The sequence below is a fragment of the Talpa occidentalis genome, unplaced genomic scaffold (assembly GCF_014898055.3).
Source record: "Talpa occidentalis isolate TD23 unplaced genomic scaffold, MPIMG_talOcc4v2.1 talOcc4.4, whole genome shotgun sequence".
NCBI lineage: Eukaryota > Metazoa > Chordata > Mammalia > Eulipotyphla > Talpidae > Talpa > Talpa occidentalis.
The window spans coordinates 108,708,145-108,727,177 of NW_023604295.1; the positions used below are offsets into that span (position 1 = coordinate 108,708,145).

Below are 19,033 nucleotides of genomic sequence, written 5' to 3' on the forward strand. Positions count from 1 at the left end.
AGAGCTAAAGAAACTTCTCTGAAGAGGAAATGCAAATGGCCAACAGGCATATGAAAAAATGTTCAACATCACTTGTAATCAGGGAAATGCAAATCAAAACTACCATGAGATACCATCTTACACCAGTGAGAATGGCACATATTAAAAAAACTAGCAACAACAAATGTTGGCGAGGATGTGGAGAAAAAGGAACTCTTCTGCACTGTTGGTGGGAGTGCAAACTGGTCCAACCACTATGGAGAGCTGTGTGGAGATTTCTGGACCTACTAAAACATAGAGCTTCCATATGATCCAGCAATTCCACTCCTAGGTATTTACCCAAAGGACACAGAAACATCAATTCCAAAGAGCACCTGCACCCCTATGTTTATAGCAGCACTATTTACAATAGCTAAGCTTTGGAAACAACCCAAATGCCCAAAAATAGATGACTGGATCAAGAAGATGTGGTACATATATACCATGGAATATTACTCAGCATTCAAAAAAGATAAACACATGCAATTTGCAGCAACATGGATGGAGTTGGAAGGGATCATGCTCAGCGAAATAAGCCAGAAAGAAAAAGAAAAATACCGGATGGTCTCACTCATAGCAGGAATCTAGAAAACTTAAATAAGGGACCAGGAAAATGAATAACTATAAGAAAGTGAAAATCAAAATCAACTAAAAACTATGAACCAGAGACACTTTTTGGGGGGTGGGGAGTAGGAGGGGAGGGATTGGGGTCATAATGGGGGGGTTGCAATTGTATGGGGAATATAAAAATAAAATTTATTATTAAAAAAAATGGCATTTTTATATCTAAGAGTTATCAAGTACTATTTAATTTTTTCTTTTGAAAAATAAGCCCTATATTAAGTATTACATACATACTGATTACTATAGTCAACAGATTTTATGTTTCAAAATATTAAAAACTTTCACTGAAAGAGTACCACAGTAAATCAATGTTTTTGTTTAAAATGGAAAGTTTTATTTGCTCAGTACACCACAGAGGATGCAAGCACTGTCAGGACAAATATACAGAAATATGAGATCAACATAAAACAGTAATTTAGTTTACATGAAGGGAAATCTCTTTAAATGTTATGACAGCATACTCCCAAGAAGATTCTTTTCTTCAGTTAAGTTAATTATACATTTCAATAAAATATAAAGGATAATGGATTAAATGGAAGTGAGCTTGTGAATTTTTCTTAAAAGTAAAATTCCAACTCTATTAATCCATGCCAGTTAAACACTATAACTAAACTTTCCAAGTAAGTGCAAAAGGAGATGAAGGAGTTAGTTACCTTTTTTGCTTGAACAGTCCAGAGGAAAATGGTTACACAAATACAGCAGGCAAATTGTTAAAAGTCACTGATCTAGAACATAATGTACTAAATTTCAGTCTTGAATTGTGCTAGATGCTCATCAATTAGTATGGCACATTTTGGTCCATGATGTGGTTTAATGCCAAGACAGATCCCAATTTGTTACCGAAACACATAGATTAATGTTGCTGCTTCTTTTTTTAATATGTGTATTTTAAAAAGTCCAGTATACTTCCACATACAAAGGCATATTTTCTCAAGAGGAATTTACAGGAAGTAGTCTGGGGTACGCCGGGTAACATGAGGCTCTCCACGACGAGGTGCTGGGTCAAACTGAAGGCTGTAAATGACAAAAAATGAAAGCAAATAATTAAAGAATTTGATTTTGCAAGTAAATCAATCAAGAATAAGACACTGTAGTACTAAGAACAGTCCTGGTTTCCCACCTTTACTGCATTGTTTGTGACTACAATGTCTCTGGGCCAATCACTGTAGCTGTTTTCATCCATAAAACTACTACACAGAACTATGGTGAAAATTTAAATATAAAAAATGTCTTGTTCAGTGCCTGGCATAAAAGGGTTGCGGTATTATCATTTAAATGTAAGTGGTAAGAGTGGACATGCTCGCTTCATTCTAGATTTTGGGGAAAAGTACTCAATCTTTCACTGACTTAGGTAAATCTCAGGCAGAGCTGAGGAACTTTCTGTCTGTCTTTCACCAAGAGCAGAATTTTTATGTGACTGCTCCTGAGCTGTAAGTAGTTACGGCTGCCCACTTCCCCACCACCTCTTAGTTTATTTTTTCTTTTTGCTTAAGCTGACATGGTTCGTGTTTTTTTTTTTTTTGATTTGTGATTTGTATTTTATTTATTTTTTTAAATTTTATTTTTATATACCCCATACAATTGCAGCCCCCTTATTTTGACCCCAACCCCTCCTTTCCCCGCTCCCCCAGAGTGTGTCTCTGGTTCATAGTTTTTTGTTGATTTTGATTCTTTCTTCCTTATAGTTATTTTTTTTCCTGGTCTCTTATTTAGGTTTTCTAGATTCCTGCTCTGAGTGAGACCATCCGGTATTTTTCTTTTTCTTTCTGGCTTATTTCGCTGAGCATGATCCCTTCCAGCGCCATCCATGTTGCTGCAAATTGCATGTGTTTATCTTTTTTGAATGCTGAGTAATATTCCATGGTGTATATGTACCACATCTTCTTGATCCAGTCATCTATTTTTGGGCATTTGGGTTGTTTCCAAAGCTTATTTTTTAAATTAAGATATAAGTGATAACACAAAACACTTGTATGGGTATACACACAATTCAATATATGTATGTACTGGGAAACTGTCATATCAATATGTCTGATTAACATGTATTACTACACAGTCAAAATTTTTTGTCTTTGAGGTGAAAACTTTTAAGATCTATTCTCAGCAACTTTCAAATACACAGTATATTAACTACAGCCACCAAGGTGTACATTATATCCTTAGGACAATGACATCACTGTTGACCACCTTTACCCATTTTGCCCACTTGCTAGCAATATCCTGTTAAATTAACAGCACTGGGGCAAGAACTATAGACCTACCAGCTCTGCCTGCTATTTTTTTCTAGAGTAGAACTTACATCCTAGGAGACAGGTGGAGGGAGACCTCAACCTGCTCTTCGAGTACAGACACAAGGAATAGACTCTGTAACCCAGGACTGGGGTAGGTAAGATATGGTGGCACCCTGACACTGTCTTCCCCACTACGTTTCCCCCCTCAACTGAGAAATAGGAAGAGGGAGAAACCCCCATGCTCTTGATCACACCCACAGAGTAGAATGCCTGGATCACTTTCTGGCCAAGAACCTGGAAGTAGGGGGAGGGAGCATGTTGTGGCTTAAATTCCACAGACTGGCTGTTACCCCTGAGATTTTAGTAGGTTTTCTAAAGTAAGTGTTTCTCTATATGCATTTAAGGACAATTTCAAAAACTTGAGAGAACCATTCAATATAAGTTCCTTTAGTTAAATGATTGTTTTTATTGGGGAGAGGGCTGGCCACATTCTTTACTATTTCAGAAGCAGAAATCCTACACTTTTAATAATTATATATTTTTGCTTAGTATTTTTATTTTTCCCCTTTATTGTGGTAACACTGATTTACAACACAGTTCATGATTTAAGGGAATAGGATCACACCTCCCTTAGATATATGTTATCACCTGATCCGCACCACTTAATCACCCATACTTAGTCCTTTACCGTAGACTCTTGTAGCCCCCATCTCTCCCTCAATTTACGTTTAAATTTTTCCTTCTAAAATTTTCCATTTAAACTTTAAAGTTACTTACAAGGAATATTTTAAAGTGTCATCTAACTCCATGATAGCAGCCTGGTTTCCACAACGGTAACAGTAATTGGGTGCACTGAAAATGGTAACCACATTCCGATCATGACACCAATTGTATCCCTGCAGCATTAAAAAATTTTTTTCAATATTTCACCATAATATTACTGTAATATAAAATAACCATGACACAGAGACGTCCCTGGTGGCACAAGGGGTTAAGTCTCACCACTATGAAGCTATCAGTAGCTACCGCAGCATGAGTTCAATCCCCAGCCAGGGAGCTAAGCCACACGGTACAGCAGACCTCTCCGGTCTCTCCTGCTGCTTCTGTCAGCAGCGTATTTCAGTCAATCTGCCTGTTCTGCTCCCTGCTTTATCTCTGGCAAATACTCTCATACCCCTCACCTCTGGCCTGCACCCCAGTTTTTGTATGTATAAATAAATAAATCTTAAAAAAAACCCCAAAAACCAAAACCCTGATACAGTAAACTTAGAAAACTAATAAAAGTTACAAATACTTTCTATGGAAATGCAGTGTTCTGTTATCTTATATGGTTATATGTTAACATATGGTTACCATAATACTTATATGGTTACCATAATACTGTGCTGTTGGGTATGGGCTGTATTATGTGAGCACAGTATTGCTTTTTCTACTTATTTTCTGCTTAGGATCTTGGCTAAGATGTATTTTCAAATTTCTCCCACATCGATGACAGATTTCTCAATTTTTCCTCATATTTTATGTCAACTTTTGCTTTATTAATACTTTCAATCTATTATTAGGTAGTTACAAATTCAGTATTATTTCTTTCCAGAGAGCTCACCCATTTTTCATCAATTAGTGACTATTTCTGCCTTTTGTTTTAGCACCTATTCTGATTCATTATTAACTGTCTTTTGGATAATTATCTAAATTGATAGAGGATTACACAAGTTTCCACCCCTACTTCTAGGGAATGTGGTGATATCTTGTAGATACATCCCAAATAATAGACACATTCTGTTATTTATCTAATTTGAGAGTTTGTCTTTTAGGGAAGTAAAATTCTTCATCTCTTATAATTACTGATATAATTAGATTTATCTTTACCATATAAATTTGTTCTTTATTTTCTATACCCTCCTCTTGCCTCTGTGGGTCTGTGAAATTCACTCTAATATCTTGAAGGCACTCCCTTTTGGCATGGAAGGATGATTTTCTGTTTATATTCCTTTAATATTTACAAATTAGTAACACCATAGTAGAGAAATCTGGGAGATACTACCTTAACTAAGTAATCCAAGTTAATACCACTAGCAGTGATACAAAAAGATTTTACAACTCCTGACAGGATGGGACCGAGAAGGACACAACATCTTTCTGTGGTATACCCACCAAAAATGCATATCCCAGGGCCTCCCCTGGTGGCGCAGCAGTTGAGCGCTGGGCTGCGAAGCTGCCCGCAGTCTCTGCAGCGCCGGTTCAATCCCTGGCCGCAGGCGAGGGTCCCACATGGTGTGCAGACCTCTCCTGCCGCCCGCTGCTCCCCTCAGCAGTGTATTTCGTCAGTCTGCCTGTTCTGTTTCCCACTCTGACTCTGGTAAATTCTCTCACCCTCCCGCGCTTCTGACTATACCCAGTGCTTGTATAAATAAATAAATCTTAAAAAAAAAAAAATACATACCCTAAGTCTATAATCATCAATATCAGTCAAACCATATGAAGACTATTTCTACAAACTAAAACTTAAAAAATGCAAAACAGAAAATCTGAAGAATTATTTCCATATCAAAGGAGACAGAATAGCTCAATTCAGGATTAGATTATATAAGCACATACACAATTAAATTTTGCTATAAAGGACATTAATGACAATCAAATACATCAATGCTAGCTACATTGTGGTTATATAACAGAAAGTCCTTATTTATATTAAGTACACAAGGAAATTTGGGAGTAAAGGACCATCACGTCTATAACTGATATTCAAACAGTTCAAAATCAAGTAATGTATATGAGAGAAAAGGGACAGGGAGGGAGAGACAAAATGATAAAGCAAATATAAGATAAGGAAGGAATTTGAATGTAGGCTACAAGGGAATTCCTTGCTGCTATTTTTGCAACTTTTCATTAAGCCTAAATTAATTTCAAATGTGAATTATAATTCTGGTTTGGCTAACTAATACTTTCCCTGCTTGTAAATACTAGCCAAGTTTTTTCTCCTTTTATTTCGGTATTGGGAACGATGTTTCTGATATTGTAAGTCACTAAGTCTTACTACAGACATACATGTTTATTTCAAATAAAGATCATCATCCTGTAGGAAAAGGACATACCTCCATTACAAGCTGGTGAGCACGAGAAACCAGTGTGAGACCATTGGCGTGATTAAAAGTTTCAGAAATGTCTTGTCCAAAAGTATAGCCAGCACCACGTGGTGAAATACCCCACCCACCACGATCATCTGGATCTGACCATAAGAGATCACACATTGGGCCCTGGCCAAGAAAATTAAGTACATGTTGTAAGTTATTATAATTTAGCTTTACCACAATACGATTATATTTCTTCTAAAAATGAAGTTTATTTACCTCATGTGGAACTTCTTGTAAACGATCCAGGGCTCTTATATGATCCAGTGTATCTATGGATGGAGACAGGCCACCATGGAGGCAGAAAATCTGTTTATAAATTTAGAGAATACTTTTATTAATTCTTAAAAGTTAATGGACAATAAGTAATGGTTACAAATGCCAATCCAAACAGCTCTTCTTTTCAAAATAAAATTTAATTTTAGGTGTTTCATAGTGACTTTTTTTCCTTTTAAGTGAAAGGAATGTCCCTCGATCCCTGTGACTCAGCATTGTATTCTATTGTTACTGCTGATGTGTATTTTTTCCCTCTTACAGCAAACACCCTGATTCATGTCAGTAATGCCAATAATTTTTCATTTCCCAAGATTTCTGTGTACATGTTTCCGCAAAAATATTTTTGCCTTTTTCTTAGTACTTGTACTTTTTAATGCTTTTTAAAAAATTTAGTTTTATTTATGCATACAAGAACTGGGATACAGGCCAGTGAGAGGACTCGCCAGAGACAGAGCGGGGAACAGGCAGACTGACTGAAATACACTGCTGAGGGGAGTAGCGTGCGGGTAAGGAGAGGTCTGCTGCACCATGTGGGTAGCTCCCTGGCCAGGGATCGAACTCGTGCTGCAGTGGCTGCCAATAGCTTCATTGTGCTGTCTTAACCCCTTGCGCCACCAGAGAGGCCCTACTTTTTAATTGTTGATGTTGCTCAATATAAACACAAGGATTTCCAAAATCAAAACTGAGTATCACAAGATTTATGTTTTTGGTAAAATACCTACTCTCAGGTCCATCCTCTAGGGATTCTGAATCAGACACAATAGTTTTAGACAGTATCTTTTTCCCTACTTTGATGGGGTTTCTGATGTTTTGCTGATAAGTACAGTTTCTTTATCCAATTAATACAATTTTATTTTATACCTTAGTAAATGAGTTTTAAATAATAAGATAAAGGGACTTTCTTTCAAATGTTTTTGGTCTAATTTTATGTGCTTGCCAAGTCTGGTTTGGTCAAATGGGGTCATACTAGCTGTACAGAGTGAGTTTTGAGCTTTCCATTTTTCTGTTCCTTAAAGGCTTGGGAATTCACCTATGAAACTACCTAGACTTGGTTACTTTTCCATTTTCCCCCCTAAGTCTTGTAGTCTATTTGCATTGATCTAGTTTCAAAAATACTTTCATAATCATGTTCTGCTCTGACACATTTCATTCAGCTTCTCAAGTTTACTGAATGTACCTGTTTTTATAATACATAACTGCCTCTATATTTACAGTAATAATCTTATTTCTCATCCCTACTGTTTTCTGTCACCCTCCCTTTTTTTTTCTATACCAGTTTGACCATTTCTTTTCCAGTAGACTTTTAAAAAAACCCTGTTTTTGGCATCACATTATTTCTTTTCTCTTTTGCTACAAAACAGATGTAAGGCTATGTATTTCCTTCCATTTCACTTCTTGATAACATCCAAGTTTTGGTCTATACCCATACTTCCAACTCTCACTGAGAAACAATTTAAATTCTTACCTTTTATTTTCTGATTGTCAGAAGACTGTAAAAGTTCCCAAGCAAGCAGAATTTTCATTTCCCTTTTCTGTTTAATTTCTAGTCTGAGTTTTGTTCTACTTTCAATTAGAGACTGTCACTTAACACATGATAGACAGATGGATAGATGGATAGACAGATGAAAAGAAAGCAGGGAAGGAAAGGCAAGACGGGGGAGAGGAAGAAGCGAAGGAAGGTGGGTATGTGAGATTATTCGGTTTTGTTTACTGGGTACCTGTATACTAAAGTCTATACTATCTATCTGTTAAGTAGGTTTGTCACATTGTTTAAATGCTCTATGTATCCACCTGATTTCTGGAGTGTACAGTGTTTCTATAACTACATTTTATAAACACTAACCTGTCACCAATAATGTGTGTATATGACAGTTTTATTCCTTAAAAATTCTATGATAGGAAAAATCAATGACTCATTAAAGCTAAGTTGCTGGGGAAGGAAAAAGATATAATTTGACTTGAACCACATTCAATAAATAAAAGCTCTAATATACCCATTGAAAAAGCTAGATTCACTATCAATGGTGTTAGACTGTCCTAAAATAATTTATTAATTATGTTAATGAAGATTAAAATTAAAATCCTAAATTAAAATTTAACATCCCTTAAATTCATTTTAGAAAGTCTAGGCAAAATATGGTCCTTTAAAATAAATTATTGTGGTTTCCAAAATAATGACTGGGAAAAGATGGACCATCTGGATCACACAGAAAAGACCATAACCAAATTATATTCCCACATACAGTATCAAAGGGAATCTATTATACCCCAGACAGCTCTGGTTTTTTTTAAATAATAGTTTAAGAACTGTACAGTTATTGCATGCTTTAAATTAAAATTGAAATTCAAGTCAGTTCATGCTCAGTCATAACTTCTAGAAATTGGGATAACAGAAAAAGTATACATGTTTTTCTTATACTTTTGAATATTTTATATTATGTCTATAGTACTTGTTACAGGTGGGAACAAGAGCATTCATTTCTTAGTCAAGAAGGTGTTAATAACAATATTACTACTTACAATTATGAAACTAGGAATAAAAAGTTATTAATGGTAACCAGCAAACATAGTAGACAGTTAAAATAAACTGCTTTGTTTTACTAGTATTGCACATTGGGATCTCAAGCATTTATTTACCATTCTTTTTTTTTTCTTTTTTTTTTATAGGCATGTTTTTATTTATTTATTTATTTGTTTGTTTATACATGCACTGGGTACAGTCAGAAGCACGGGAGGGCGAGAGAATTCACCAGCGCCAGAGTGGGGAGCAGAGCAGGCAGAAGGACCAAAGTACACTGCTGAGGGGAGCAGCGGGCGGCAGGAGAGGTCTGCGTGCCATGTGGGACCCTCCTTCAGTGGCCGGGGAGCAGCCGGGGATGGAACCGGTGCTGCAGAGGCTGCAGGCAGCTTTGCAACCCAGCGTTCAACCGCTGCGCCACCGCGGAGGCCCCTTATTTACCATTCTTGTAATAAAAAAAAGTGGCACATTCTTTGGTCAAAAGACTATACATTATCCGAGAACAGGGAAATCTGCTGATCTCAAAGTGTATAAAACTTATCCTATTTCCTGTTCTGAAATCTCACAGGGAAAGAGGCAGAAAAGGCCAAAAAGACGTGGAAACTTAAGTCATGTGAAAGTCTAGACCATAAATTAGAAAATCTTATTTTTAGCTCACCTTGCCTTTGCAAGACATGTAAGTATACTCACACATACCTGTCCATCTACTAAAGCTGTAAGTGGAAGATAATCAAATAGATCTGTAAAATATTTCCAAACATTGGCATTTCCGTACTTTCTCAGACATTCATCATAAAAGCCATATACTTGGGTAATCTGCCGGCTTTCGTGATTTCCTCTCAATATTGTAATGCGTTCCGGATACCGCACCTGGAGAAAAAAGCATAATAAATCCATGGCACAAAGCACTATTTTTACTATCAATAGTTTCATGTTAAACACATTAACATCTAACTCATTTCTTTAAATGGCTCTTTTCTCTGCTAGTAAATTAAATGCTAGTTTTTTTTAATAGTAATTTTTTTTTTCATTTGTAGTCAGGTCCTTTTGATTAAAATAATTCCTGTAGTCATCCTGCATTATTACTTATACCACCTTCAATGGATTCCTTACTAACTGATAACTATATAATTATAGTAAACTTACATTTGATTCATTGTTTCAAATACAATCTTCTATGTCTTTCTGGAACACTGATTTTCTTACTGCTGAATGGGTACTAAAAATCAGAAATCTGGACCTGGGACAAACTGTTCTATAGTCTTAATTTCTTCCTCTTTTCAACTTTTATTTCCCACAGGAAGATTACATTTGCCAAAAACAAAAAAAAACAAAAAAAACAAAAAAAAAAAAAAAAAAAAGGCCCTTGCCAAATCTGGGCAAGATTTCAAATGTATTAAGATTCTAGAAATAACAAAACACAGAAAAATACCTATAGCACACTATTTAGCTAGGAATCTGTCTGGTAAATATGAAAAAACATCAGATTCTGTAAACCAAATTAATCAAAAGTTGCAAATACTTTTATTCATACATATTTACTAAGCATCCGTTATGTGTTCAACATTAAAATCAGTGCTTAATGCTAAATGACAAGTCCACAGAAGTATAATACATGACATGTGCTCTTCAGGGGACTGAGAGGTACAAGAAAGAAATAACAGAAGGCAATAAACCATTATGTAAAGAAGTAAGTTTCATGGTAATTTAGAGCAGAAGGGTGAGGTAAATATGGTACAAAGCTTCACAGAAGAAAAAGGAGTTGGGACTTTACATGAGTTTTGGCAGAAAGGGTAAGAAATCAGGTAACAGAGATAATAGGTTGAGCATTTAAACATTTAAACTCTTTGAGGTAAAGCGTTTATGCTAATTCTTGGCAGGCAAATTCAGGCTAGTTTATAGAGAACTAGACAAGGAGTTTGAGCTCCGGGCAACATGGAATCAGTTTGGGAGCAAAGAATAAGGTGGAAGTTTTAAGTAAGATTTAATCTGACAGCTTATATAAGGGGCAAAGTACATTAGGAGGGAATCAGATCTCAGAAGCAGAAATATAAGTTACCATGTTATTGAAGTGTGAACAGATAAAGATATAAATTGTGTAGTAATAGTAAAAACAGTCACAAATAAGACTTGACAAGGAAAATTTTAAGATACTTTTTTTAAAAAAAGAGATGTTTTGACTGAGTATAAAAAATTATTCTAAGACTTCAGTTATGGATTACCCAAGAAAATGATTTATCAGAATCAAGCAGGGGAAATCTGAGGTATCATTCTCTCTCTTTTAAAAGATGTAAAATCAACTAGTATTTGAAGTTATAAAACTGAATGGATAACAGAAGAGATGATATGCAATACTTCCAATGCTTGCCTTTTACTGATTTAAAGCTTGGGGAAAAAAATGGAATTTCATTAATCATACCTTTAATGCCACAAGAAGAGTCACAGTCTCCACTGAATAATAACCTCTGTCCACATAGTCACCCATGAATAGATAATTTGTATCTGGTGATTTCCCACCAATTCTAAAGAGTTCCATAAGATCATGGAATTGACCATGTACATCTCCACAGACAGTAACAGGACAACGAACCTCTTGTACATTTGATTCTTTTGTTAAAATTTCCTTGGCCTGTTAGAAAAATAAAATCAACAATTAAAGAAATTCTATCATAAATTTCTATCATAAATGCAAGCTGGGGAAAAACATCTGAGGTGTGATTTAAGTTTTATTCTTTTAAAAGACACAGTGAGGTACCACTTTGTCATGGCTACTAGGATGGCTAAGACAGATAGTAACAAGTGTTTGTGTGGGTGCAGAAGTCTTACACACTGTGGGTGTGAGAGTGAAAGTCTTACACACTGTGGGTGTGAGAGTAAAACAGCATAGATGCTATGGAAAAGTGGTAGTTCCTTGAAAGTGGTAGTTCCTCTAAAGTTGTAGTTCCTCAAAATGTTAAGCACAGAATTACCATGTGATCTAGCAATTCCACTCCCAGACATATACTTATGAACATACGTAAACATACCTCTTTACTTCCGTTGGCAACATTATTTACAATAGCCAAAAAGTACAAACCACACAAAGTGGAAACTACAGGTAAATAAAATGTAGTATATCCAATCAATAGAATATTATTCAGCAAGAAAAAGAAATGAAGTACTGACACATGATGTAACTCTGAAAACACTGCAAGTTAAAAAAGGCAATCAGTCACAAATGGTCATATACTGTATGACTATTTACATGAATGTCCAGAATTGGCAAGTCTACTGAGATAGAAAGAGTAGTGCTGCCTAGGGCTGGGGGGGCTGGGAATAGTTGCTAAGAGGTACAGGGATTCTTTTGAGGGTAATTAAAATGTTCCAATATTGTGGTGATGGATGCATGTATACCTGCAAAAGAACTAGAAGTCACCGAATGTACACTATAAATGACTGAATTATATGGTATAGGAACTGCATCCCAATAAAAGTAATCTTACTCACAGGTTAAAACAGGTGAATAAAAAAGGCACAAATTATTCAATTTGTTTCACAAAGAAACATTTTTACCCCATGCATGCAAGAACTGGGACAGGCCAGATGTGTGGGAGGGTGAGAAGATTCACCAGAGACAAAGCAGGGAACAGAACAGGCTGACCGTCAGAAACACCCTGCTGAGGGGAGCAGCAGGCAAGACAGGAGAGGTCTGCCCTGCCATGTGTTATTTCCCCAGTTGGCCGGGATTGAACCCGCACCTGCAGAGGCTGCGGACAGCTTCACAGAGCTGCGCTCAACCGCCTGCGCCACCAGGGAAGCCCAATGTTCAACTTCTTTATTCCAAATATTTTGTATTTAATGAGCTAACAGCATATACCATTAGGAGACTCTGAAGGATAGAATTTATAACGTAAACAATGACATATGTACTGACTAAATTAAATTTCATTACTCCTCATCCATCTAGCAACTTTGCCTAATACGAGTAAGACCCCAGAGTCAGAAAGAAAATTAAAAAGGCCTCCCAAAGGCCTCTAGTAAAACAGGTATGTAAAAAGATATATGTAATCAACCTGCCAAAATGCTTAGGTCTTATTCTGGGTCTGTTTACTTATGTACAAAATCCTAAAACACTATCATGTTTCCAGATCCATGAAATATCAGAAACAGAAAGCCGTGACAAACAAGAGGTAAGAACTGGGCTAATTTAGCAATTAAGAAACAGCCCTATCATGAATGTGATGATGGTATTGAAAATGATACAGGGCAGCAAGTCAAAGGCCCCAACTGAAACTTAAAGTAGATCCCAGTAAAGGTGAGCCAAATGATGGGTGAGTAGAATTGTAGGGACAGACATTTCTCTGCCCCACCAGGGACTTGATAATCTAAAAAGCAGTTAAAAACATGGATTTTGAGTTTCTCTGTACTATTCTAGGTGCCTGTTGGCCTGCTTCTTTGTCAACAGACTTTAACATTTTTGCCAATTAGTATGTACTGAGATCTTTTCATTTGCACCTCTAATTAACTTTTTTACAGCTTTTCATGTTTATTGGTCACTGTATTTTGTGTGTCCCCTACTCACAAAATTAGCCTAATTTTTTTTTTTGGTTGTTTATATTTTTCCTACTGATGTGTGCCATTTTTGGTAGAATTATGAATTTGGGAGAATTACCTTTTATTGGTTTTATGCATTTTAAGTCTCTTCTCTTAGTCTCAGGCTGAAGGCTCATAGTGTTTCTAGTTAAATTTGTGGTTAATGCTTTTTCTAAACTTTTTTTTAAGATAGCTAAATTTATCTCTCTACCCTTTTTATGATGTGTGCTGTTGGGTCTTGTTTTAGAAACTGTTCTTACAGAGGTCATAAAGGTAACCCTGGAATTTACATTGTCTAAGATTCTCTTAACATTCGTTCTTCTGAAGAAACTGCCTCACTCTTGAATTGCTCTGCTATTATGGTTGATGGTTCCCTTGCCTAGACCCTGGGCTGGTAGGAGTCTAAGCTTAAGCCCTGGATCTGCTTGGTCCTCACTCAGACCTATGCTGAGCTATTCCTCTACTTCCAGGGATGGCTGGAATGGCACATGGTGGGATGTGGCTTCTTAAGCAGGTGCTATGAATTAGATGGTACAATGTTGAAGTGAGTGAGTCATCTCCCAGTGCAATGAAACCTGTCCATTGGGAAGGGGCAGGGAGGAAAGGGAGCCAGAGAAATAAACTGTTTTCCCTTTTAGGGACTTCTGTGAGGTATGATCTCTCTGGATTTGGACATAGTTCCACCTCGCAAGGTAATGTATCACATCACATTACTTCACAGCTCTTCTTTGTTGGAGACCCCTAAGGCATGAGATGCTGACACAAGGAGAATGTCAAGGTCATGACTGGAAGACTGGCCAGACCATGATGTCCTTTCTTGTGTCAGCAAAGCTAAGCCTGAGAAGCAGGCGAGATTAAAAAGGGAGTATAATATACCCGATAACGCAAAATTAAAAAGTAATGTATGTATGCCCAGACAAGGCTAAATACTAAGAGAATGATTCACTGTCTAATAACTAACAAGGAGGGCAGGGGGACTGTTTATATCAATAAAAATGAGTTACACCTGGCACTTGGGACACTTGAGCTCAGGATGAGAGGCCTTGCGTCCCCTGGGTCCTGCTTCTCTTAAACTCTATTTTGTGTCTATCAGTTCTTTATTTACAGGTTCTTTCGGGTTCATATCCTCAGCCTGTTCACTGGAGCTGGTCTCCGGCACTTCCTGGCTTATTTTCTCTCTTCACTTCATCTATATGGGTTTTCACTTCCCAAAATTAGTATCAGCACTTTAGTTCATTGTCCCAGGTTCCATTCTCCTTGGTCTCCAACTCTGGGTCAATAACAGACTGAATTAATTACTATTAAATAAACCATAACATGGAAGAGAGATTCCTTTCTTAATCCCTTTCATTCAAAACTGACTACTTTAGCCCTTCCACATGAACTTTATTCCATATGAATTTTATAACTAAACTGTCAAGTTGTATAAAAATCTTGAGATCTTGATTGAAACTGTATTAATTCATAATTTGGAATAAATGAACATCTAAAAAATACCAAGTCTTTCCCCACAGGTGACTATGGTATTGATCATTTATTTAGATTTCCTTTTATTAAATCAAGTTTCATAATCTGTTCAATAATATCTACTACTTGTTGCTGCTGTTAGATGTAATCCAAGGTAATTTATACTTAATTAGAAGGGGTGGCTTAAGAAAACATTTCTTTTTTTTTAAAAAAAAGATTTATTTATTCATTTATACAAGCACTGGGTACAGTCAGAAGCGCGGGAGGGTGAGAGAATTCACCAGAACCAGAGCGGGGAGCAGAGCAGGCAGAAGGACCGAAGAATACTGCTGAGGGGAGCAGCGGGCACAGGAGAGGTCTGCGCGCCATGTGGGACCCTCCTCCGGTGGCCAGGGAGCAGCTGGGGATCGAACTGGCGCTGCAGAGGCTGCGGGCAGCTTCGCAACCCAGTGCTCAACAATTGCGCCACCGGGGAGGCCCAAGAAAACATTTCTTAATGTCACATTTTTACAAAACGCACTTGTAAATTGAAAACATGTTTAAGTAGTTTTGATAATTTAGATTCTCTTCTATTTAAAATGACAACTGTTTTTTTCTTTACAAATTTTATAACCATTGGTATCGTAAGTCTATTCAAGGTGCTATCACAAAAATGCCATAGGCTGAGTAGCTCAGAAACAACAGAAAGTTAGTTTTCATGGTTGTGGAGGCTTAATTCTTAATTTCTTAATTCAGGGATTTTTTCTTAACATGAAGTAGAATACTTTTTCTGTTCTCTTTGTCAAATTTCCTATTTCAGAAACTAATCAGTCGAATTGTTTTGTAGTCAGGTTTGTCGAATCTCTTTTTTTTTTTTTTATTTATTTTTTTTTTATAGAGGCATGTTTTTATTTATTTATTTATTTGATTTGTTTTTGTTTTGTTTATACATGCACTGGGCACAGTCAGAAGCGCGGGAGGGTGAGAGAATTCACCAGAGCCAGAGCAGGGAGCAGAGCAGGCAGAAGGACCTAAGTACACTGCTGAGGGGAGCAGCGGGCGGCAGGAGAGGTCTGCGCGCCATGTGGGACCCTCCTCCGGTGGCCGGGGAGCAGCCGGGGATCGAACCGGCGCCGCAGAGGCCGCGGGCAGCTTCGCAACCCAGCGCTCAACCGCTGCGCCACTGGGGAGGCCCCTGTCGAATCTCTTTTGTTTATACTTGCAATCCTTGTAATTATCCTAAATTTTTTCTTTGGCAATGCAGCTAAGATTTTTTTTCTGTCATGTCTATTCTGTTTCTTTATAATTACTACTTTTTTTTTGTTCCTAGTTTGTGCTACTCTGTGGTCTTTGAGTTTCTTTCATTAAATCCACATTATAAAGTGTTGTTCTACCACTTAAGCAAACATGGGGAGTTTTTTTCCTGTTCCTTGGGTAAGATTTTGCTTTTTCACCTCTAGTTCTTTCTATTTTATTTCCAAAACTGTTTCTTTTTGCTTGCTTGTTAAAATTTGTTTGCCATATTGTTGCTTCTCACTCATTGCTGAGTAGTCTAAAAGTTCTATTTACTTCAGTATTTTGTGAGTCACATTTTAACTCCTACTCTACCACAATCGAGACCAACTTCTTTTCCCCAAGGAGCTATACAGTTTTAAAGTCAAGGTAGTTCAAGGACCTCCCTGGTGGCGCAGGGGTTAAAGACATACCCCTATCAAGCTATCACCAGCCACAGCTCAAGCCACTGTTCAACATGAGTATGTTCCCCAGCTAGGGAGCTAACCTGCAGGGCACAGCAGACCTCTCCTGTCTTGCCTGCTGCTTTCCTTAGCAGTGTATTTCAGTAGATCTGCCTGTTCTGCTCCCCACTCAGTCTCTGGTGAATCCTTTCACCACCACCCCGGCACCTCTGGCCTACACCCCAGTTCTTGTATGCATAAATAAATCTTTAAAAAAAAAGTCAATATAGTTTCATCTTCAGTCTTTTTTTTGGTAGTCAAGATAGGAGTTAGGAGAACCCTCAAGAGAGTGTGTAGCGCAGAATGCCTACAAACTGCATTTACCTCTGAAGTTTGTTAGAACTCATTTCATTGCCATAGGGGATGGGGTATACTCTGGCTTTCCAAACATCCCTCTATCAGTGTGCAGTCCTGATGCATGATTTGGTCACCATCAGGCCCATTACTCATCTCCCATTTCTCCCCAATAGCCATTTCCACTATTTCTTTTTTCTTTCTTTTTGGTTTTGTTTTGGGTAGGTAGAACTGGGGTGTAGGCCATGGGTGCCAGGCAGTGAGAATATTCACCAGAGACAGAGTGGGGAGCAGAACAGGGGGATTTACTGAAATACACTGCTAAGGGGAGTAGCGGATGAGACAGGAGAGGTCTGCTGAGCCTTGTCTCTGGTGAATCCTCTCACTCTCCCGCACATCTGGTCTGTACCCTGGTTCTTGTATAAATAAATAAATTAAAAAAAAACAAACAACAAACAAAAACAAAACAGAAGGGGCCTCCCTGGTGGCACAGGTGTTAAAGTCTCAGCATTATCAAGCTATTGGAAGCCACTGTGGCATGAGTTAGATCCCGGCCAAGGAGCTAACCTACATGTCACAGCAGACCTCTCCTGTCTTGTCTGCTGCTCCCCTCAGCAGTGTATTTCAGTAGATTTGCCTGTTCTGCTCCCCACTCTGTCCCTGGTGAATCCTCTCACCCCCTGCACCTTTGGCCTATACCCAGTTCTTATATGCATAAATGAATAAAATCTTTTTCTTTATTTTATTTTTATATTCCCCATACAATTGCAACCCCCATATTTTGACCCCAATCCCTTCCCCCCTCCTCCCATAGAGTGTCTCTGGTTCATAGTTGTTTGTTGATTTTGATTTTTTTCTTTCTTATAGTTATTCTTTTTCCTAGTCCCTTATTTAGGTTGTCTAGATTCCTGCTATGAGTGAGACCATCCGGTATTTTTCTTTTTCTTTCTGGCTTATTTTGCTGAGCGTGATCCCTTCCAGCTCCATCCATGTTGCTGCAAATTGCATGTGTTTATCTTTTTTGAATGCTGAGTAATATTCCATGATGTGTATGTACCACATTTACTTGATCCAGCCATCTATTTTTGGGCATTTGGGTTGTTTCCAAAGCTTAGCTATTGTAAACAGTGCTGCTATAAACAGGGGTGCAGGTGCGCTTTGGAATTAATGTTTCTGTTTCTTTTGGGTAAATACCTAGGAGTGGAATTGCTGGATCATATGGAAGCTCTATGTTTAGTAGGTCCAGAAATCTCCACACAGCTTTCCATAGTGGTTGGACCAGTCTGCACTCCCACCAACAGTGCAGGAGAGTTCCTTTTTCTCCACATCCTTGCCAACATTTGTTGTTGCTAGCTTTTTTAGTATGTGCCATTCTCACTGGTGTGAGATGGTATCTCATTGTAGTTTTGAGAAGAAAATATAGGTGAAACACTACATGACTTGCACCTCAAAGACATCTTTACAGACACATCACCCAAAGCAGTGAGAGTGAAGGCAAAGATAAACAGCTGGGACTACATCAAATTAAAGAGCTTCTGTACAGCAAAAGAGACAATAACCAAAACAAAGAGAAATCCCACCGACTGGGAGAAAATTTTTGTACACAACACTAATGATAAAGGACTGATCACAAAAATCTGCAAAGAGCTGACAAGACTCAACAAAAACAAAGAAAATAATCCAGTCAAAAAATGAGCAGAAGAGCTAAAAAGAAACTTCTCCAAAGAGGAAATACAAATGGCCAACAGGCATATGAAAAAATGTTCAACATAAATGAATAAAATCTTAAAAAAAAAAGGGAAAAGACAGAGATTCGAGACAGATACAGAGGTGGACTGAAACAATGTGGTCAATGAATGACAGCAGCTGCCAGAAGCAGTAAGAGGCAAGGAATGGATTCTCTCTCAGAGCCTCCAGAGGTCGATGCTTTGATTTTAGATTTCTGGCCTTCAGTGCTGTGGGGAGTATTTTTCTGTTGTTTAAAGCCACTCAGCTTGCAGAAGTCACAAAAAACTAATAAAGCAAGATGTCTAGTTTCCTGGTAAACTGTGTGGAACTGCCATACATCATGAACTGATTTTATCTCTGGATTTTCCTGTACTAAGAGAAATGCAAACCGCTACCTTGGTTAAGCCCTTATTATTTCAGGTTTTCTGTTACACACACAAAGCTTAATAATTACACAGT

General features: G+C 37.6%; 1 protein-coding gene across 1 annotated transcript in view; it reads right to left on the reverse strand.

Annotated features, from left to right (window-relative positions):
- Positions 1–953: 953 nt before the first annotated feature.
- PPP2CB (protein phosphatase 2 catalytic subunit beta) overlaps positions 954–19,033 on the reverse strand; it is a 29,842-nt gene continuing 11,762 nt past the window's right edge. Inside the window, exons 2-7 of the mRNA XM_037526009.2 lie at positions 11,218–11,427; positions 9,495–9,668; positions 6,224–6,313; positions 5,969–6,130; positions 3,651–3,769; positions 954–1,656 (exon numbers count right to left, since the gene is read on the reverse strand). Of these exons, the coding sequence (XP_037381906.1) occupies positions 1,584–1,656; positions 3,651–3,769; positions 5,969–6,130; positions 6,224–6,313; positions 9,495–9,668; positions 11,218–11,427 (828 nt within the window). The 3' untranslated portion in view covers positions 954–1,583. The remainder of the gene's footprint in view (positions 1,657–3,650; positions 3,770–5,968; positions 6,131–6,223; positions 6,314–9,494; positions 9,669–11,217; positions 11,428–19,033) is intronic.